Here is a 24,051-nt window from a genome sequence, read left to right as displayed (position 1 = left end):
TTAAACGGCGTTTAAGGGCAACGCTGCAACAACACAGAGTGAAGTCTGCGTGAAGAGAGATGATTACAGGGATCACTCTAATACTGTATATTCCTTTTATTCAGATGCGTGTTGTCTTAACTCATTCAGTGCCCAGCTTATTTATGGAATTTTGGCTCTGAGTGCCACAGCTAAAATTCATTGTAAAAAAAAAAAGTGCTTAGGAGCCGAGATACAGCGTTTTTAAGTTAGAAGTTAAACAACGAGTGAATGGAGCAGCAAATGGACTGTGTGTGTGTGTGTGTGTGTGTGTGTGTGTGTGTGTGTGTGTGTGTGCGTGCGTCTGACGAATTCTGGTTTTGCATGTCTTGAACACATTTTTACTTCATTACAGCAAATATATTCAATGGTGCACATTTGTGTGTTTGACTTGGGGGCTAATTGTGTGTGTGTGTGTGTGTGTGTGTGTGTGTGTGTGTGTGTGTGTGTGTGTGTGTGTGTGTGTGTGTGTGTGTGTGTGTGTGTGTGTGTGTGTGTGTGTGTGTGTGTGTGTGTGTGTGAGAGAGAGAGAGAAAGAGCGAGAGAGAGAGAGAAATTTGCATAGCATTTGGTGTCAGAAATGTGTGTGTGTGTGCGCGCGCACGTGTGAGTGCATGTGTTTTGCATGCATCTGCAGAGGCAATGGAGCTGTAGCTAAGCACTAGTTACAGTGCTTCTAAAACAGAGGAGGACCTGTGCTGATTGTCATTGTGTTGTGTGTGTGTGTGTGTGTGTGTGTGTGTGTGTGTGTGTGTGTGTGTGTGCGCGCGCGCGCATGCGTGGCCACAGGCATACAAAGCCGGTTGCTAATGAACACATTGATGTGGTACAGCAGAGAGGAGGAAGACAAACAGTCATGTATAAATGATATCTCTGTCTCCTCACTCATTATTTCTATTATGATTGAGTCATTATTTCTCTCATGATATCTTTATCTCAGACCTCTCTGATTGCTCTTTTTATATCCCCTCTCATGTATCCTCTGGTGGTATTGTGGATTGTATTTATTTTCTTCCTTTGTAATGGTTCGTTTTCTTTTTTTTCATTTTCTGCGCACCTGCAGTTGTCGTTATCTGTTTCCCTACTGCTATTCTTTATTTGTCGTCCTCCGCCTTAACTCATTGACTGCCAGAGTTAAAATATCGTCTATCGTCCCTTTGCCAGCGAAAACGGCGATTTTACTGTACCTTTGAAAAATCATGGAATATCCTCTGTGACCGCCGTCCTCACAGAGACCGGCTCATTACACGTACGGGGGTCCGGTAGTATATGGGGGGAGGGGGATTGTCCGGCCGCGATTCTCCATTCCAGAGCTATGGCCGTTTGAATGTGGCTTTTTTTTAACAGCATAAAAACAACAGCAAGCCGAGAAAAATTGACTTTTATAAATCCTTTAACATGAAAGGTTCTGGGTGTACTCTTCTTCAGTGGTGCTTGGATCATTCACAAGCTTCTCTTGGCAGTGAATGAGTTAAGACAACTTTTAAAGTCGTTTTCTCTAACCTTGTAACCTTGCCTCAACGTCATGACAATCAGGTAACTCTATATAATCCCTATTCGCTCAGATAGTTCTACGGCTTCTTTTCTTTTTGACCTCTTAACCGTCTGAGCGACAAACTCCCACAAGAACTACTTCATAAAACTATGAAACTGGAGCGGCACCACAGTCACGGGGCTGCGCAATCATGACAAATGTGTCTGTTCCTCTGTTGTGCGATTACAGCAGCTATATACGCATGTAAGTAGGCCCAAGTTTTGGCGAGACTGACCTCAATCAGCGGTGCCTGTGTGCCGAACACTTAAGTTGGGCTGACCTGGAGTCAGAGCGGAGGGCCTGTAGAGGACTATACAATTACTGGAGGAGAGATCTCCACTATCTCCTTACAGCGGCCTCGGCCCTGTGCATTAACCCATTCAGACCGGGAACGCATCTGTGTGTAACCACTTTAACCATTATTTTATACTTTGGCTATTCCAAAATAGCAGATATACAAGCTTCTGATACAAGATCTGCTATTTTTGAAAAATTCTGAAAATGTATGCACATTTTTCAATATATGTTTTTAAAGTGAACATTTTTAAGTAAAATCTTTGCCTCTGGGGGGTCCCTGGAACAACATATTTTGAGATGGGGGTCCGCGACCAAATACATATGATTTTGGGGGTCCTTGACATGGAAAAAGATATACAGTAGTAACAATAGTTTTTCAGAAAAAATAAGACATTTGTTGAGACATTTGACAGTTACAAATGCTCGTTTTAAAAAATGATATTCAAAGATTTGCACAAATTTTCACAAATTTTTACAAATTTTCAAAAATAGTAGACCCACAAGCTTGTATATCTGCTATTTTTGAATAGCCAAAGTATCAAATAATGGTTATAGCTCAAATCTAAAATGACACATTATGCGTTTCCGGTCTTAATGGGTTAACCTGTGTATTAACCTTTAGAAAAGTATTAGAGTACGCCATAATGCCATGTAACGCCTTAATGAGAATCTCTCTGATATGTCATGCACTTTACAAGACGGTAAGAAGCCGGCCTGGAACAGACACGTTGGCACACTTTGAACATGAAATTGTGCGTGTGTGTGTGTGATGAGAGGGATTATCTTGAAATTGGGTTCAAATTGCTGCTGTTTCACCATTTTCTTGCGTAAATATGTTGTACTTGATAGATTCAATTCATGGTGCCCCGCGGTGACCAGATGTGAGTGGTTTCTGAAACTGTTATTTCCCGCTCTCTCCTCTCGTACTGTCTTCTCGTCCGCTCTTAGCTCTCCAGTCTATGTTCTTGTGTTTACCACTCCAGTTCTCTTCCGTGTGTGTGTGTGTGTGTGTGTGTGTGTGTGTGTGTGTGTGTGTGTGTGTGTGTGTGTGTGTGTGTGTGTGTGTGTGTGTGTGTGTGTGTGTGTGTGCCCGCGTGCGTAAAACCACATCCTCTTTCGACCGACAACGACCCCGTCTCCCCCCCATTGCCACTCGTTGTCACTCTCTTCCCTCAATCTCTCCCTGTTTTCCTCACCCTCCCATCTCTGCGTTGCACTCTATACTTTAATCCAAATCATTTCAGTGCGTCTGTTCTCTCTTCTGCTCATCTGTCTGCCATTCAGCCTTCTTTTCCTGTTCTGCTCCTATAGAGGGTTTCAACAATCTAGTGTTGCTAGGAGCTAGTGGTCATCAACCTTTCAGCTGTTAACAACCACTAGCGAATTTAAAACAATAGTGATTTTATTACAATACACGAATACCAAATAAATGATGTTGCAGGCTAGCTAGTTAGTTAACTAGCAGCTGTTGCACTGACAGTTTATGTTGTTTCCCCAGGGCTATGGTTGCAAACAGGTACTGTAGTTCACAAAGGTTGGAATCTTAAGGGCAATTGCGTTATTGTTTCCATAACAAGTCATTCATTTCGTAAGTCATCTAAATGCCAGAAATAAATACATTTCGCCTTTCGGTGCCCCCCTCCCCTCCCTCGTGGTTCCCTAAGACCTGTGTTTCCATGTTTCCATGTAACTCCCTGCATGTTGACTGATCCTGGTGCAGCTCTTATTACCAGGTCAGGGTGAAAGTGTCAGAAAATTGTTGAGTTGTAATTTAAAAATGATGCCTGTGTGTGTGTGTGGGGGGGGGGGGGGGGGGGGGGGGTTTGCACATGTGTGCATTTGTGTGTGTTACAGTGTGTGCACGTGTGTGTGTGTCCATTGACCTATTGTAGGTTTTGATATAGTTTCATCGCTTGGTCCTCGATGGAGTTCAATCTCATTTTGTGTGTGTGCGCGCATGATTAAGATCTATTTGTAGACTCCTGTGAGAGTTCCCATTCCTGAACTCAGAGAGTTGTTTTATACCCAATACAAAGAGGCTCCCCAAGGAGCTTCTGTGCGCCTGAGTTTGTGTCCCTGTGCGCATGTGTGCGTGCGTGCGTGCGCGCGTGCGTGCGTGTGTGTGCGCGCGCGTGTGTGTGTGTGTGTGTGTGTGTGTATATGTGTGTTTGTGTGGGGGCGTATTTGTGTGTGTGTGTGCTTGCCTGTGAGGACAGGCAAATAGATGTGCTGCTTAGACACTCTGTTTCGACTGGCTGGTTTTGCTTTAATGAAGCTTATGAAGCAGACATATTGTATCATATTCAAAGTCAAACTCCCCAGACTCCCCTAATATGAAACTTTCTGGCAAACTTTGTTAGAGACTCTGCGCTACTTTCACCCTCTCCCTCCTCGTTCCGTTTCCTCTCTCTGGTATCTCTCAACATCTCGTCACATCTCTGTCGCTCTCTCTCTCTCTCTCTCCCCCATCCCTCCCTCTCTCTCTCGTTCCCCTCCCTCCCTCTATCCCTCCCTCGAGTGAAATAGTGACGAACACATCTGAAGATGGCGTATATGCGGTCCTCTGTCCCTCCTTTTCCTTTCATATGTCTCTGTGTCTCTTACATCGTCTATTTTTACATGAACCTCCTGCTCCCTCTTTAGTTCAGGGAGCTTTAAAGGCATGAGAGAACGTATCTCGCTGCAAAACTGTTGAGAATAAAAAACATTGTAATTTCCACTATGTTGTGTCTGTCTTTAACCTGTCAGTGTTTTTCTCAATTCCGACACCTTTATTGGCGCAGTCGTTCATTTTCTCACGCAGACGGAAAACAAAACGCACAACAGCAAAACAACCGGAAACTTTTAATTAACTTCAACTGTTGGCTGATTGTCTGTCTGTCTTTATCTCTCTCTCTCTGTCTCTGTTTGTTTGTTGTCGTCAATGTGATGCGGCGTGTGAAAGTGTTCATTATTTTTGGCGTTGGGAGCTGGAGTGGGCGTGTGACCGATACCACACCACTATTCGTTAAGTCTCCTCGACTGCTTGTACGTGTGCGGTGTGTGAACGTGTGTGCCCGTTACGTTGTGAAGTGTTCTCAAGTTGTTTTTAGCATGTTGTTTATCCCAAACATCAAAGGTCAAGTGAGTCTTTTTTTGAATTGATTACAGTGATGATTGATTCTATCTCTCCCTCTCTCTCTCTCTTGTGTTGCTCTTCCTCATGGACCTACTTGGGAATTATACCAGTGTCAGTTTACCTTATGTGAATTATGCGGTCGACACTCGCTGACATTTTGCACCTTAATCCCATGTACAACGCGCTGACATTTTGTATTTTTGGGGGTTTTCTCGCACCTTAACTAACGTCCATATTATATCATGCATAGTATACATCTGTTGCTATGCTCACACGCACCTTTATATTTGATCTCAGGTACTTTGTGTAAATATGCGGATAATTGGTTTGTTTTCTTTTATTGACCTCTCTTCCCCCTTGCCCCCCCCCCCCCCGACTACTTCTTCCCTTTCGTTTTTCTATGGAGATAACAAAACGATAGAACTTGCACAAAAACAAATTTCACCCACTTGTTTTACTTCTGTAAACCTGTGATGTGACGATAAAGCTGATTCTCTGATTCTCTCTCTCTCCAGACCAACATCCCCTTCCTCCAGAACGTCCTGTCCAACCACCAGTTCCTCCACTCCACGGTGGACACCCAGTTCATAGACGAGAACCAGGAGCTCTTCAACCTCAAGCCCACGCAGAACCGAGCCCAGAAACTCCTGCACTACCTGGGTCAGTCTACACACACACACACGCACACGCACACATACACACATTGACACTTTACGAAAAAACACACAAAAAGTTAGAATATGGAGATAAGAGGTTTCTGCCTGACGGCAACAATATACTGTATATAACATATAAATATTGCACATGTAACAACTTGCACAATACACAGACACAACCCATGCTGTTAACAGCACATTCACGGCACAGTGAATACACACCAGTTGTTATCAACAACATACAGTATTATGGCACAGTGAATACATGGTCGTTAACTCTGCAGCACATTCTGAACTGCAGTAGAATGCACATGGTATTGAATGAATAATAGATTATAGATAGCTCACAGCTAATATCACAGCGGGGGTTTTATTTAGGAGCAGCCTGTGTTGTTTATGCATCTTCTTTTCCAGCTCATGAATATGCGGGTGCTTTATTGGTACACAATAGGGATGCAAATTTTTTATTAGCATCCCTCGTTTTAACAGAATGGACAAATGTCTGTGCCAGGGTCCAACATTAATAGTATATATTAAATCATTTTAACAGTACAATTATAGTAATTTAAGTCACATGAGTAAATTGGTATGTAAGAAAAAAAAGAAATTGTCTGGGGTCTGTGGCCTAATGACAAAATGGTGTCAGGAGAACAACCTCACTCTCAATGTAAACAAGACCAAGGAACTGATTATGGACTGCAGGTTCTCTACATCAACAGCATTGTAGTAGAAGAGGGAGAAGAAGGACTGTGACTTAAAGTTCCTTGGCATACACATCGCTGAGGACCTCAATTGGGAATCCCTCTTTCTTTGGTGTTTTGCCCAAGTGGACATCATGGTTTTGAGGTTAGGTTTAGGCATAGGGGGAGTTAGGTTAAGGTTAGGATTAGGTTCAGGGATAGGCATATATAACCATGCAAAACACCAAAGAAAGAGGGTGTCCTCCCAATCTCAAATCTCACACACATTCATACAAGCCATTCCACCAGACTACGTAGCAGTTTCCGCCTGGCAACCATCAGCGCTGAGCTCTATCATCTGCTCCGTTTTGACAGGCCATCACACAGGCATTATCACTTTATGTATACACACAGCATTACTGTGATGACACTCCACTGCTGCTGCATTGGCACTATCATTTACCTACAGTATGTGCAGTAAACATGTAAATGTTTGATACCTGCTGCTGAAGTTAAGTGCTACTGTAAGCCTCAGAAGACTGATTCTATATCTGCTGCTATTTATATCTTCTGTAAATGTTTCTCTACTTGCACAAGAAGAATTTCTGCCTCATTTTATTTCTTTTTTTTTGTCATGAGATGTGACAATAAGTTGAAGTTGAAGTTGAATAATGCATATCAAACTGGGGGTTCTTGTAAATAAAAACGTTGAGACTCACTGCCTATGGTTATGCATATGGTTTATTACATCAGTTGTTCTAAACCTGTGGGTCGGGACCCCCACATGATTTTGGGGGTCCCCAGATGACGTAAGTAAAGTGACGATTTAATACCAAAAAAAAAAGAATATATATATATATATATATATATATATATATATATATACATATATATATATATATATATACATATATATATATATGTATATATATATATATATATGAAATGGAAAAAAGACCATTACCACATCAAAAGTAATCAACAAACTATAAAAACTGGTCAAACATTGGCCGAATTGTCAAATAATATAAGAAAGAGGCAAAACATTTGAAAATAGCTCATCTACAAGCTCACAACGTCTCGCAACACGAGGCGTTGTGAGCTTGTAGATCGGCTATTTTCACAATATTTATCTGTGGAACTGAGTCAAACTACATGTAATGCCTCAACTCCTACAATTGCAAGTGCTTGTCGGGGTGGGGGGGGGGGTTTTAGCTGTTTTCTTTTAATTGGTGTGATGTTTTCTGTTCTTATGCTACTGCCTTCTGTAAGCACTTTGAGATTTCCTGTAAATGTAAAGTGCGTTATAAATAAAATCCATTATTATTATTATTATTATTACCAGTTTAAATATGATTATTTTATTGATTGGGCATTTACTGTCAAGGAGAAATACCCTGCCTGATGAAAACAATTCTGTAGACTGTCAACTTTCTACAACTGCAGGGGATCAGGCACTTGTGATAATGAATTTGGTTTTAATGTATTAAAATGATTTCCATAATTGTTGTTTGTCTACTGCGGTTTTCACACATGACATGACCTGTTTTTAATCAATGTCTGGCCTTATGTTTAAAATCTAGTATTGTTTTATCAGGTGTAGAGCACTTTGTCAGTGAAATGTCCAATTTGCATAAATTGTGTATGACTGTTATTAACAGTAGCAGCACTTTTGTTTAGTAGTACAATTTTCATCAGAGGTGTCAGAGGTGATATCGTATATTGAAATAATTTAGATGGACAAAATCAATGGTTTAAATTGTAATGCTCAACGGAGTATTGAATGTACTTTTGTTTGTCGCATTGTTGTTGTGTGAGTACGTGTGAGCGTATCTCAAGTTCTACATGGTATTAACGGCTGCTTGTCCCCGCCTCTCCTGCAGGTCATGTGATGGTGAATGGACCGTCCACGCCCATCCCCGTGAAGGCTAAGCCGTCCTCCATCGACCCCGTCGTCCCTCATGTCCCCATGGGTATGTCACTCGAGCACAATCGGCCAAACAGAGCTCACTAAGTCTTTTTTCGAAATCACACCCTCCAGTCCTTTCTGTCATCAGGAAAGCTCACGCGAAGAGATTAGATTGATCAATTAGCCTGTCAGGTGTCATTTAGTCCCCATCGGGTGGAAACCTCATATGTCCAAAATGGTTACTTTTCAGGATTCAAATTCAAATGTATCAAAAGTAGCAGATGTACAAGCTCAAAACGCGTCGCTTCGCGCCGCGTTTCGAGCTTGTACATCTGCTACTTTTGATACTTTTGTGTGACGCTGTTAAACACACACACACACACACACACACACACACACACACACACACACACACACTGGCAGGGTTAGTGTGCATATATACATATACGTACATTTGTGCCTGAATGTACTGTGTGTGTGTGTGTGTGTGTGTGTGTGTGCGCACCTTAAACAGTTCCTCTAGAGGTTCTATTGTTCTGTGCAGCTCAATGGGCAAATCACGACTTTGACAGTGCTCAGATTGGAGCGTTCGCTCTCCGCGTATCTCAGTGGGCACAGCCTCGTGCTAACGCTGCGTCGGCGAGGGCTTTCTAACTCCCACTGGGGCCGTCGGCACAACAAAAGGAATTACATTGACACATTTGCATATTTTTGCTGTCGGGTGGAAAACTTCTATGTCCAAAGCTGTTCATTTTTATTGTTATTTTAAAAGACATTTAAAAGTAGTGAAAATAGCCGATGTACAAGCTCACAGCGTGTTGCGAACTTGTATATCTGCTATTTTCACTACTTTTGTGTGACACTATTGTATAATGAAGTAGAGCGTTAATTTATGGAAAAATATAAAAAAGTTGAAATACTGAGATACAAGGTTTCTGCCCGACAGCGACAATATACAAAATCTCCTGTGCGTCCAACCAAATGACACACGAGCTGTCGGAACAGTTTGATATTTGCCATAAACCTGTTTTTACTGCTCTACTGAGCACTTTGGGACAAGAACAATGAGGCTTTAAGACACAATGCGTCAGCAGCACCACTGCACAATGAAAAGCAATATTTCCAATGGGGTGTGAGCCACACAATCATGGTTTATCGCTGCGTCGAGTGCAGGCACCAACGTAGCGATCTCCACTTGTAGCACAGCTGAAGCTAAATCTTGTTGAATGCTGCACGCTGTTACAAAACATACAGTATTTGTACACACATTTATGTGTGTGACCAACGGAACCGTGAGGAAAGGTTTTGCGTATTTAGAATGAGCGAGCGACCGCCATCTTGTGAGGTTTTCAGCTATTACACTCAATGGTGTGATGTCACGTTCTCTTTCTATATAGGCTCTATAAGCACAGCAGCCATATTGGAAAGAAACCGGGCCTCTTTCTTACTTCCTTCACAGGTCTTACCAATTATACTGATTAAGTCTCTGTTCCATTCTGGCCCTACAGTATGTTGATTACAACACGTTCCCACTGAAGTAGGTATATCTATTGTGTTTGAGCAGTTTGTTGTAGGTAGGCAATAATATTGTGAGACCGGGTCGTTGTTCGACGCAAGCGTTCAGTAATAATGGGTTTGTGTAGTTGTATGATAAACAAGCTAATATAGATTAGCTTAGAAATAAGCTTATAGATTTGTTATGCGTTACCCCTCATTAGCTCTAACTGGCTGCATATCTCATTAGCTACAGTAAGTATTAAAGTGTCTTAATTGAGGTAATGAGATGCAGGATATTGTATTATTTAGTACAGTGGTTCTGAAAGTAAATAAGCAACTACGCTTTTGAAACAAGATGGGGGAAAAAAGAAAACAAGCCCAAAGTCGCTTATAATAAGCGGACATGGCAACACTGATGGCAGTCTGTCTGAAAGGGTCACGAGGCCCAGAGTTGTTACTGGCGAGCTGTGAGTAAAGCGCTCCCTGGTGGGCGCGGTTCAGTCACGATGCTCCGCCGTGCTGCATGGTGGGACATACAGCCTCCAGGGAAATGGCTCCCAGGCAGCTCACTCAGCTGGAGCCTCCTCCCTGCGTCTGTGGAGCTGGAAGTTGTTCCGCACCAGCTGTGGTCGGCGACAGCACATCTGGAAGGGTTAACCCATTAAGAGCGGGAAAGCATCGGTGTAATTTTAGATTTTTTTTATCCACTTTAACCATTAGGTTATACTTTGGCTATTTTGCTTCTGGGGGAACAACATATTTTGAGATGAGGGTCGGCGGCCAAATACATATCATGTTGCAGGTCCCTTGACATGTAAAATTTGAACCCTACTGATAAAGCAACATACGTTTTTTAGGAAAAAAATAGGATTTAGAAGACATTTGTAGAATCCGCCTCAGTGTCATAATGGGTTAACGCGGAGGTTAAAATGAGGCTGGACTGCAGTTCGCTTATGCAGATGGATCAGAATCGCGGGGAGGGGGGGAGAAGAACGTTGAATGTCTGGCAATAGAAAGCCTCCCCGTAGGCCTTAACAAAGACCATCTCATATATTTTCCTGCTAGAGAAATATATATGGTGAAGGCCATCAAGATGACAAATGGTAATGATGTTGGAACGCAACGAGCGTGGGAACGGTGCGAAAACGACAAAAACCATGAATAACAAGTGAGGAAAACAAAAATAAAAACCTAGTTAAAATGTTGATGACGCGTCACAGAGCTAAAACTGCGTTCATTTTCCTTTATATTTTTGTCATTGAAACATAATCAGCCAAGCACGAAGCAGACATCAAAGCAAATATTCTTGGAGTGATGTCAACCCTCCCACCTTGCAAACCAGCACCAGCATCTCCTATGTGGAGAAGCCTTTTAGGGGCAGACATTTTGCGAGCTATTTCCATCGTTAATTCGGGTTTCCGTCAGCGTTATAAATCAAATCAAAGGCGTTTCATCTGCATCCTGTTTCACCCAAGTGCAATCTCAGCATGCTCTGCAAAACGTGAATTCATAAGAAAATAATATGAATCATAATCAGGCGTAGCTAATCAAACCTGACATCTAAAATAACATGCACAATGGAACATGCACAATGGAACAGAGTAGAGCAGTATACCAGAATAATGTAGTGTGTGTGTGTGTGTGTGTGTGTGTGTGTGTGTGTGTGTGTGTGTGTGTGTGTGTGTGTGTGTGTGTGTGTGTGTGTGTGTGTGTGTGTGTGTGTGTGTGTGTGTGTGTGTGCATTCTTCTGTGCTCACCCTCACGTGTTTATTTATGCTAATCTTATTTTGAAAAAGCCACCGTCATGCACCCCTCCTGTGCCTGGAAAACAATCAAGGTTATACGGAACACAGAGAGAGACACATGTGCACACACAATGCAAAAATCCTGAGTGTTATGCAAAAATGGCCCCCTACGGCGGACTCAGCACCCAGGATTTAGCAGCGTACACACACACACACGCACACGCACGCACACGCACACACACACACACACACACACACACACACACGCACACGTGCACATACAGGCATACCTAAAGCCTAGTAATGAGATTTGTAACGTGCTTATAACCTTTCTTTCATTGGATGGATGGATTGAACTGAGAGAAGGATTAGGTCAGTATTATCACTCTGCTGAGGTGAATGATGGAGGGACCAAAGAGTTTGTGGCAGGGAGGGAGAGAGATGCTCTGAAATGATATGATTACCAGGGAAAGAAGGGATGGATGGGTGGTGATATGTGGATCAATGGACCACTTTGATGGTGGTGATGGGGAGAACTGTCTATCAGGGGTCCCCAAATTATTTTTGGGGGTCCCCAGATGATTAGTGTATGTGCAACATTGTTTTCTCACTCAACAGTAAACAGACCAACATACAGTATAAGTGTATACAGTGTGTATAAGTGTATACAGGGTATATGCACATTTTTTAAGTTACAATTTACTTAAAAAAGAAGCAAACATTGTGAATATGAAAACAATATATATGATGTTGACTAAGAAAGGGGAGGAGTCAAACCGAGTTCCTGTTTCTACACAAAAAAATATTTTCTCACCCTTTTTTAACTGATTGGGTTTCCAGATTTTGGAATCACTAGCCAGTTGAGAAATTTAATTTAATGGCATTTAGCAGACGCTCTCATCCAGAGTGACTTAACATACAGTACATGCCATAAGTGCGAGATCGGAGCAAGCAGAGTGTGCAAGAATCCTAGTCAACAAACGGGTAAAAAATTCACACAAGTGACAATGTATATATCTTTTAGACGTCATGTGGCACAGAATGAGTTAACATTTGTCGTCAAGAAAAAACTAAGTCAAGTGAAATGTATTTATAGAGCACTTTTAAAAACAACTGTCATTGGCCAAAGTGCTGCACAAAATCACACATACAGAAATCAACTACTCAGCTCAGGGCACAATGAGCAATCAGCAATCAACAGAGAAAGAACATTATAAATAGTTAAAGCAATAACAAGAAACATGATAAGATCAGCAAGGGGAATTAAAAGATAGTTGTTACGAAGATGACGACAGCTATACGGTACTACATCCGTATATGGACACAACGCCAGCGTGACATAGTCTTACGACCGCATGACATCATATCCCACCCATAAATACTATGACGCCGTCAGATGGCAGGAGTCCGACGGTTTGAATAGTAATAATAAATAGTAATAATAAATAGTAATAATAAATAGTTATAATATTCGTAATAATACTTAGATAAATAGCAGGCCTATTCACTCATATAAGTTAGGTGATTAAGGAAAGCTCTCCGGGCCTGTGAGCACACTGCGGCGGTCATAATAGCCAGCGATTAGAAATACAGTCCTTTTAGATTCTTGAGGCTAACTCCTCAACACTAGTGAATAAAAGTGTGTCTTCAGCCTGGACTTAAGGATTCAACAGAGAGAGAGATCTGATTGTGAGGGGAATAGGGGTTGCGTTTTTTAATTTTTAATTTTATTCTACTGTGTGTGGATGGGGGCAGGTAAGGATATATGGCTGGATGAATGGAGTGAATAATTAATACTTTGAAGTATGACTTAACTGCAGTGGCTGCAGAGGGCCTGTCCTTTGAAGGAAGCCGAGGTAAAAAGTACAACAAATTATGCCAAGAGACAGCGATGTTTTAATGCTCATAATGAGAGATGAGAGGGCGTACACTATAAGCCTGTGTATGATGTGAATACCTATAGGAACAGGCATGAGTGTAACATATGTTAATCAGTGGCTCCTCTGAAGGATGTAGTACCTTACGGTTGTATGGCTGGACAGTAGGCAGGGAAGAGTTTGTGCAGCCTCAAGTTTGTGCAAACCGCTAATAGAAAACGCTGATATAAAATGCAACAAAAGCCAGTGTTCTTTTGTTGGGTTGTCTCTTTTATTTTGTTTAAATACATTTTTATCCCGCGATTTTCTAACCGTCATTTTTTCACCCGGTGCCAATTTTCTGAGTGATCCTGGGCGCTACACTCCCCTCACCAGCCTAGGGAGGCCAGGGCCGACAGGGTGGAGTTTCCCCGGTTGGACGTGGCACGTGGAAGGAACACGTTATTCCAACCAGTTCCATTCCCCTCCATCAGGCTGTCTCTTTTCATTAAGTATTTAGGATGTTAAGTTCAACTGAACCGGTTCCACTGCGGCGTGACATACGTAGGAACCCGTTAATTGTGCCCCAATAAACATTGAGCACGTTTAGCACCCTTGAACTAGGGGCCTCTGTATTTTAAATGTTCAGTCTGTTAGCCATTTTCAAGCATGAAGTCCATTATTTTCCGATAGGGGACTTTTTTATTCATCTTAAAACGTGATGCCTACTCAAAATACCAAAGCTGGCCAAAGTTGACTAAAGCCTCAGTTATACTTGGTTGCGTGCCGGTGTCGTGCTCGGTAAATAGCAAGCTCACAACGCAAGCTTGTATATCGGCTATTTACGGCATGCAACGCCAGCGTGCAACTAAGTATAAATCAGTCTGTAGTTGGTGTAGAGATGCACTTTGTGTCAGTTCCGGTTTAATAGAATTACTTATCAGAAAGCAGCAGAAACAGCCAGGTGCATCCGAGGTAAAACAGAAAAAAGGTTTTTTTTTTAAGTCCGCTAGCGATGACCCAGAATTGATATGGAGCCACATACTGTGACATTGTTTCATTTCTTTAGGGGATACAGTAGGAGGGGGTTATTTGGAGTGATGTATAAAAGAGAGAAAAGGGAGAAGACTTTAGGGTAGTATTGATATGGATCACAGCGCACCTAGGAAGAAGAGTGGGGGGGGGCAGGGGGTTACATGAAAGGTTGACCGCAGGTTGTCTTCATACTCTCCTGCGGGGACAGAAACAGACGGGAGAGAGAGGTTCATCTGAGGGAACCAAGCTGTTGGCTCCTTCCCCTTTTATCTTTCATTGTTTTGTTTTTTTCTCCCTTTTTGTTGCATCTTTTAATTGTGCTTTGAGTTGTAAATGAAGGCCTTTCCCGCAGCGTGTCCCCCGACAGTGAAATATAGATCTTGAATTTAATGTAATTGAACTGAAGTGAACTTGTTTATTTTGTGAACTCATTCTTTTTTTTTGTATGTTTGTCACAAACTTTAATGTAACTTTCACTATATTATTATTATCTTATGTTTCTCTGCCTCCTATAACTTAATGTGATAAAGAATAAGTGTGGAGAATGAGAGGCGGGTGAGAACAAAGAGAAGAGGTGAAGAGTGGAGGAACGCATTAGATTAGGGGGATAGAGGAAGATCAAAGACAGACAAAAAAGGAGCGTGAGGTCATGAGGTGGATGGAGGAGAACAGACCTGACAGAACCCTGTCAGGGCACTGTGTGTGTGTGTGTGTGTGTGTGTGTGTGTGTGTGTGTGAGAGAGAAAGTGGGACACCACTCTAGCAGTGTGGATTTCTGGATTAGTATCTGCTCAGTTATTCTGTCTCTCGCACACACACACACACACACACACACACACACACACACACCTGTATGGGTAATTCATAAAACTCGTAGCTGTGTGTGTGTGTGTGCGCGCGCTCATTGGGCGGTAGTAGCAGAGAGAGTAGGGTTTGTCAGTGCACACACGTGGCAGGCATACAGGCCTGTTTGTTCTGCGTGTGTGCTTACACTCGTCTGCATTCTGCACTGGTCCTGGTAAATTCAATGTGTCTGTATCCATTTTGGTTTGGCAATGTGATTTCAGTGAGCTCCATTCCGTGCGTGCACGCACATCTGTCGTGCGACGCGTGGGTGCTCATTTGGACCCACGCTCGGCCTAAGAGACAATTACAGCGGAGAGACCATTTGTTATCACAGATGAGGAACACGGCAATAAAAGGTCAAGTGTCTATATTTTGTTGTGCCGTGCTAGAGATAGAGAGAGGGGAAGGCTGATGAGAGAAGGCTACAGAGGACAAATAAGCAGGTGGAATAACAGTCCCTTGTTATTAACCTGTGCTATTGATTGATTCTATTATACACACCTGGCTTAAGTGGATTTGAGTTTCATTATCCCCACCAGGCTGAATGTAGGGGATTATGTTTGTGCCCCGGTCTGTGAGTGTGTGACTGTCTAATTTCGCAAACCACTACACCGTTCATTGTCAAATTTCGTGTACACGCTGGAGGCCAAGGACATTTTTCAAATCCGGCAATGTTTTTTTTTGTGTGAATTGTTAAGCTCAGCCCCCCCCCCCCCTGCCCCTCCAGGCCATGGGATCAGATCTTGTTGAGATGTTTCCTAATGAGAGTGAACCAGCTCAGTGTGTCTGCCCTGAGATTGGGAGGTTGGAGTTCGATCTCCGGCAAGGTCATACCAAAGACTATAAAAACGGGACCCAATGCCTCCCTGCTTGGCACTCAGCATCAAGGGTTGGATTGGCGTAAGTCTCTGCTACATAGTAGCGTCATGTCAAGGGGTCGTACTTGTACATCACGCTGCCTCACGCTACAGAAACAGGATATAGGCTCCTGCCCTATGGGCTATATGGCTCGGCAAGGCTTACATATTGAGAGCACGCTGGGCAAGACCAAGCAGGTTGAGTGTCTAAACCAGGGGTCTTCAATGTTTTCAGGCCAAGGACCCCCTAGCTGAGAGAGAGAGGTAGCAGGGACCCCCCTCTATATTGTATAAAAATGTGTTTCAGATTAACCTTTTTTTGTTTACTTGGTCTGCCCTTTTCCCCTCTACACCTATATCTCTTTGCCAAAAATAGCCGATCTACAAGCTCACAACGCCTCGCGCTGCGAGGCGTTGTGAGCTTGTAGATCTGCTATTTTTGGCTAAAGTTCTCCTCAGAAAAGGGATCCTAGGGTTCAAGTGGTTAAGGTAAAAAAAAAGAATTATATCACACAAAGATTTGGCGGACCCCCTGTAGTAACTCTGAGGACCCCCTAGGGGTCCCGGACCCCCTGTTGAAGACCCCTGGTCTAAACGGAAGTACCGTAATTTGGTGGAAGTACCGCCCAAGGAAATGACGTTGGCGCTTTACAAATCTGTTAACGTTCGCCGTGAATGAAACGAGTGTTGTGATTGGTCGAAAAATATCGTTTCCGGGGGAAATACGTACAACGGAAGTCCCTCCCCTATAGACACTCTCTGCTTTAGGTCGTGACCAGGCTATTCTCTTCGCAGATGAGTAAGGCTGGGAACGAGGCTGTACTGAGAGTGATAATAACACAGGGAGGTAGAGAGGCAATGAGGAGGATGTGTTTAAGGTGATAAGAGCTAAATGCCCCAACATTGTAAATGTACAGTTGAATTCATAGAACAAGACATCCACAGTGATTTACTAGGTGGTGTGAGGGCTAACGGTGCAATACTAAATGGCAGATTTATTATTTAGATGTATTTTTTTCATGTACAATTGCTGTAACCTTGTAATGGATGCTTTTAATGCCTCTGTTGGCATTTCATCACGTGATATAATGATGTGGAGGGCCGCAGACAAACCATGTGGACTAGTAAGCGGTTTGTCAACATGCCAATGGTCTTCACCAGTGGTTTAGGGGTTATGTAAAGCAGGACCCTTTTCCAGAATGCAATTCTTGGTGTGTATCCAATTTCAACTTGTGCACAATCTCAAGGCAGCAACATCCCCGGGGATGAAAAATGCAGTTGTCATCAAACGCTCGTCCCCTTATCCCACCTTTACTGGAGGACATCTATACCTAGTGGTAACGGCACAGTGAACGCTGTGTTTTGAATCTATTTCCAAATGGAAAAGTAAGCAGATGTGTGTCCTCTTGTAAACCCACCACATTAAAAATGCCTTCAGCCATCCTTCGGGTGTAAAAAAAAAAGTATTTAGAGTGTGAGCCCAAATGATGATGGAATGTTTATGCAGTATCAGATGAGACTGAACCATTTATGTAGTGCCATATTAGAACCGTCTACCTACTACTTTATTCTGGCGTGAGGTACAGTCAGACATTAAGGCTAAAAGGATAGCACAAAAAAAGTCCTGGGGACTTGTTGCCATTGTGGTCCTATGTATTCAATTCATCAACATAGCAAAAAATAACTCAAAAATACAAATATCATCAACAAATATAAAACACCATAATAATGTACAAAGGAGAAGAAGATAAAAAATGCCGGCAGTCAATGTCATCTCTGTTCTATGGGAAAAATGAGTTTGCCTCCCCTTGTGGTCTCCTGATAGATGGATTTTCAGGCCTGTTTTGAAAGAAGCCAGTGATCCACATTTTTTAAGCGATAGTATCAGGGCATTCCACATTGTGGTGGCAGTGAGAATTTTGCATTGCATTGCATTACGACACTTTGTTAGGTGGTAGATCTGCTATTTAAAAACATTTTTGCCAACAGTGGGGCTAAAATTAAATGTGTTACAGTAGTTGGCGCCGTTTCCCCCTTGTGTATTCCTGTGATGTCCTCAAATTGTGTCTTTGCATGTAAATTAGACGTACAGTACAGTGGTTGTGATGAATATGGTAGACATTTCACTGATTTAGGAACAGGAATAGTTTGCCCACTATAGTTTGTGTTGGGAGGAGACGGAGTACTAGAAACCAGTGGTGTAAAGTAACTAAGTACATGTACTCAAGTACTGTACTTAAGTACAATTTTGATGTACTTTTACTTTACTGGAATATTTCCAATTTTCTATACTCTTACTCCACTACATCTCAGAGACAAATATTGTACTTTTACTCCACTACAATTATTTGAAAACTTTAGTTACTAGTTAGATTTTGATTATTATTACAAAACATGCATTAACCACTTCAGCCCTATTTAAACTTTGGCTATTTGAAAATAATCTACAAGCTCACAACGCTATTTTCAAAGGATTTTTATACATTTTATACATTTGAAAACTTGTGAAACGGGACATTCTGTATATTCTGTATACTTTTACTTTTGGTCCTTGATGCCAATACTTTTGTACTTTTACTCAAGTAAATTTGTAGTACAGGACTTTTACTTGTAACAGAATATTTGGAGTAGGCTATTGATATGGGATGTAGGCTTTTATTTAAGTAAAAAATGTGAGTACTTTTACCACCACTGCTAGAAACATGCATGGAGCTACATTTTAAGACCCACATGGACGACAACCCATAATTCACCTCTTTGTCACACCTGTGAGCTTCGTAATTCTTATTGTCATTTCCTCTGTTAACGACATGGTACTGTACTTTTCCCCCGACAGCACTATGTGTGATGGGCTTTGTGTGTTACTGTAGTCCATTGTTAGGTTTTTGGTCGTGTAAATTCCAGGAATTGGCCAACCAATTCTATCCATTTCCCAGAACCAGTAAGCCTTGATTTGACATTGATACCACACACTGAGTCACCCAGTGCACACATGTACTGTAGCAGCTTGTCATATTTGCTCAAATATTAGCTCAATCTGTCTATTCCGTCTACCCCTTTCATAACTGCGTGTGACTCACTGATTTACATGAATTAGATGATGCACCTAATGCACTGGCTGCTGTTTGTCTATTCCCGTGTTGTTTATTGACAAACAACTCGAGTCCATCATCTTCAGTTAATTGGCGAGATGAGAAGGCGTGCATTCCACATTATTAGCAGAAGCTTCTAGCTCTGACCTTGTTATGTGCATAACTCACAGGGAAAACCTCTCAAAAGCTGAAACGTACCTGTGCGCCGTGCTCCTCGTTAAATTTGCGTAAATGATTAATCTTCTCATTCATCCATTTGAACACGGCGTCTATAGCGGACCCTGCGTTTACAAGATGAGATCAATCAAGGCACTGCCTGCGCGTGTACAGTATGTACTGTATATACTGGACATGAAGGAGAGAACAGAGGCTACAGTACATGTATACCCATGGAGGTATTTTGAAGGGGTTGATGATTGTTTTCCAAAACAAAAGGCTAAATGTTGTAATTTATTTAACTACCTATTTGGTTATTCATTTTTATGGCCGGCGAGGATATGTTTCATCCCTGCTTCTAGTCAGACTGAATTAAATACACGCATTTCCTTTCGGGAAATGTAGACTGTCTGAGTTGTTTCATTAATGTTTAATAACATCACAATTTAACAATTTAATAAAACATAAAGAAAAATTATGTTTACCACATTATATTCAAAGATTTGCACACATTTAAAAAATGGTAGATCTACAAGCTCATAGCGCGACACGAAGTGATGCGCTATGAGCTTGTATATCTACTATTTTTGAATAGCCAACCAATGTGCTATATATATATATATATATATATACATAGCTAAAATCTAAAATGACACAGATGCTTTCCCGGTTTTAACAGGTTGTTTTGTCAGGTCTTTTTCTTCTGGTCTATTTATACCTCATTAACACAAACCATGTCTTTCTCTCTCTCTCTCTCTCTCCTTTCCTCTCTCCCCCTGTCATTAGGTGACCCACCGGTTGGATTCCGGGACGTGCTGCTTCGCGACGGTCCCGAGGGCTTCGCCAAGGCCGTGCGCGCCCACCAGGGTCTGCTGCTGATGGACACCACGTTCAGGGACGCCCATCAGTCACTCTTGGCCACCAGGGTTCGAACCCATGACCTCAAGAAGATCTCACCATTCGTCAGCCACAACTTCAGCAACCTTTACAGCCTGGAAAACTGGGGAGGTGAGTCTGTGTGTGTGTGTGTGTATGTGCGAGTGTGCGATTGTCTTTCTTTCTGAAGAAAGAAAGACAATACTTGAAATCAAAACTAGCTGGCGCTCGACGGCTCGCAGATTTGATCAGGTAAAGCGAATGATTAGAGGTCTTGGGACCGAAACAACCTCAAGCTATTCTCAGACCTTACATGGGTAAGAGGAAGAGTTGGCCACTTTTGGTAGGCAGAACTGGCCAAACTAACTACAGTATGACTTTCCTGTCAACCATCACATTGTCAGATGCCATGTCAGTCCATTTACCTGAACTCCTTCTTCCCTTTGTTCTTTGAATGTTTGAACAGTCTCTCTGTCTCTCTCGACTGTCGATCATCTCCATGGTTAAATGTCAGCTGCGATGGACCCCTCCTGTTTCTTTTGTTAAAAATGAACACAGCTGCGATGGACCCCTCCTTTTTCTTTTGTTAAAAATGAACAGTTTTCCCCCTCATTCGTACAGAGACAATGGTGTCAGTCTTTTCTTCTCTCTTCACCCCCCTCCCGCCCTTCCCTTACCCCCGCGTTTACCAGCCGTCAAAGACCCTGACCTCCTCCTTCGCTCCCTTGTTCAAAAATCACGGGTAACTACAGTAAGTACATGTACTCAAGTACTGTACTTAAGTACAATTTTGAAGTACTTTTACTTAACTGGAATATTTGATTATTATTACAAAACATGCATTAACCACTTAAGCCCTATTTAAACTTTGGCTATTTGAAAACTATCTACAAGCTCACAACGCATCACAATGAGCTTGTAGATCTGCTATTTTCAAAGGATTTTTATACATTTGAAAACTTGTGCAACGGGACATTCTGTATATTGAGTACTTTTATTTTTGGTCCTTGATGCCAATACTTTTGTACTTTTCCTCAAGTAAATTTGTATTACAGGACTTTTACTTGTAACAGAATATTTGGAGTAGGCTATTGATATGGGATGTAGGCTTTTATTTAAGTAAAAAATGTCATACTATGTTATAATATGGCACTACATAAATGGTTCAGTCTCATCTGACTGAAATGAGTACTTTTACCACCACTGCTACAAACATGCATGGAGCTACAGTTTAAGACCCACATGCACAACAACCCATAATTCACCTCTTTGTCACACCTGTGAGCTTCGTAATTCTTTTTGTCATTTCCTCTGTCAACGACATGGTACTTTTCCCCCGACAGCACTATGTGTGATGGGCTTTGTGTGTTACTGTAGTCCATTGTTAGGTTTTTGGTCGTGTAAATTCCAGGAATTGGCCAATTCTATCCATTTCCCAGAACCAGTAAGCCTTGATTTGACATTGATACCACACACGGAGTCACCCAGTGCACACATGTACAGTAGCAGCTTGTCATACACTATTTGCTCAAATATTAGCTCAATCTGTATATTACGTCTACCCCTTTCATAACTGCGTGTGACGGGTCATCGAAACCTCTTGAGCCATGAATATCCCTCATCTCGTCACCATATACTGTGAAATTACCGGCCCAAAGCGAATGGACGTTCTGAGCCTTTTTTTTTTGCCTTTCCACCAAGAGCAAAATGGTGGAAATCTAAATGTCAGTGAGACGTTTGGAAGCTTGTGTCACCATAAAGGTACAATGATGATGAATTGGTGTGAGGAGGGTTCAGCAGTCAGGAGTGGAGTACACAGTGTTGATGAGGCATGACAATGAACTTCCTCGGGTTTCAAATTCTTTATTTTTTCTTCTTTTTTAAGGAAATTATTACATTTTAGTCATTTTGTCCAGAGTGTCAATGGCGGACACTCGAGTCGTGTTTTTTTCTTCTTTTTTAAGGAAATGATTACATTTTAGTCATTTTGTCCAGAGTGTCAATGGCGGACACTCGAGTCGTGACTAAAATATTGTTTAGGAAAGATGTCAAAAACACATTTTGGTTTGAAAATATACACAGTACAACTTCAATTAATGATTATACTGTACACTATCGTGGAAAAATGACACTAACCAAGGAAGGGTGAAGGAATATAACAGGAGCCGAGGGAGAGGAAACAGGAGGTATATGAGGCCGGCCGGGCCTTAGGCTATGCTGCTGCTGCTGCTTGTTTTTATGCTCTGATCTACCTCAAATAAATCCGTCTGTACTTCACCCTGACTGGAATAGGATTTTTCCATAACAACGCTCAACATTCACACTATGGATCTCTAGCCGCAAAAACAGCCAAACATTCAAGCTGGCTTCTGTAAGCAGTTAATAGAATGTGTTGATACAGCACTTCCTGTAAACATCATCAAGAAATGTAATGTCTGATGCAGGGTTCAGACCTGAAGAAGAATGATGCTTTTGACTTTGACTAAAACTATGTTTTTTTTTACCGTCTCCTGTGTCCTTATACAATGGCAGACAAAGCATTGCAAGAAAACACAAGCAGTTGCATGAATAATTCACAAAAGACAATGCGAATGTGTTTTCGGAAATCCTTTTTTATTTACATTTTTACTCATCTTTCTCATCTTTTTGAGCAGTCGAGCTACACACCGTGAGCAAATAATGCAGCTTAACCCTTTAAGACCGGGAAAGCATATTCAGATTTATTTGGCTATTCAAAAAATAGCAGATATACAAGCACCGCGCGCGTGACAATGAGCTTGTAGATCTGCTATTTTTTTTTAAATTTGCCAAATCTTTGAATAGACATTTTTTAAAGCGAACATACAGTGTTTCAGGGACAAAATACTGTCCTGAACCCCCCCCCCCCCCCACAAATTAGTATGAGTTACAAATGTTCGCTTTAAAAATAGACTTATTCAAATTCAAAGATTTACTCAAAATGTGTGTATCCAGAACATTTAATGTTCTGGATTTTTCAAAAAATAGCCAAAGAAATCTTAAAATGACACACAGATGCGTTCCCGGTCTTATTGGGTTAAGGACTTAAGCTGCATTATACTGTACATAACTTAAAAAACATCCTCATTTCAAATCCCCACATGACACCATCTCATTATCAACCCGTTAGACTAAGCAGTCATCTTTCATCACTGCTGGAGAAAGGGAGTGCTTTGAGCGTGGTCTCGCATCAAGCAACAGCCTCCTCTATTCTGTTTGATGTTTGAATAGCAATGGTGGAAGTGAATCAGGGTGATATCCTGATGAAAATGTGCTCAAAGCTGAAATCCATAATTTTGATGACGGACCGGGGTTTAGAACCCCGGAGCCCTGCTTTATAGTGCCAACATGTCTACCACTGAGCTAGTGGAGCATGTCTGAGCACTACTCCGGGGAGAAACTGAATTTTGACCTTCAGGTACCGTAGTGCCACTTGTCAACCAGTATTGGTCCTATCCGACACCAGGTTAAAATGTTCCCAGTAGAAGAGCTGGGAGTCCAAATACAACCGCCGTAGTTGTGTTTCGTATATTGTATTAACACATTACCCGCCTTGATATTAAACATCGTTTTTTAACCCCTTGCCAGCGTAATTACCTTAAATAGACGATCGTTGAACGGGAGGCGGAGGGATCCGTGTATCCACTGGGACAATAACATTCCAACCGCGAGCAGCCATTTTGGGGCTATGGCCCGCTGAAAACGGGGCCATATATGGTAGTGCACTGTGGATGGGAAGCCTCGCGCCTCGCGCCCCCTATTGGGCGGACGCGCGGGCGGGAACTTCTTTACTCTACATTAGAAGAGTTAGGACGTCACATTCTAATCCAACCCGAATACTCAATCTCAGCACTGGTCTCA

The 24,051-nt window shown here is 42.0% G+C and overlaps 1 protein-coding gene across 1 annotated transcript in view; it reads left to right on the top strand.

The window, feature by feature from the left end:
• LOC311034334 (pyruvate carboxylase, mitochondrial-like) overlaps positions 1-24,051 on the top strand; it is a 454,227-nt gene that overhangs the window by 343,690 nt on the left and 86,486 nt on the right. The window contains exons 13-15 of the mRNA XM_084042211.1: positions 5,483-5,627; positions 8,187-8,276; positions 20,083-20,304. Coding sequence (XP_083898337.1) covers positions 5,483-5,627; positions 8,187-8,276; positions 20,083-20,304 — 457 coding nt within the window. The remainder of the gene's footprint in view (positions 1-5,482; positions 5,628-8,186; positions 8,277-20,082; positions 20,305-24,051) is intronic.

The sequence above is a fragment of the Gymnoscopelus microlampas genome, assembly GCF_963454915.1.
Source record: "Gymnoscopelus microlampas genome assembly, chromosome: 19".
NCBI lineage: Eukaryota > Metazoa > Chordata > Actinopteri > Myctophiformes > Myctophidae > Gymnoscopelus > Gymnoscopelus microlampas.
The sequence above is the reverse complement of the archived record's forward strand: the minus strand, read 5'-3'. Positions and strand labels throughout refer to the sequence as shown.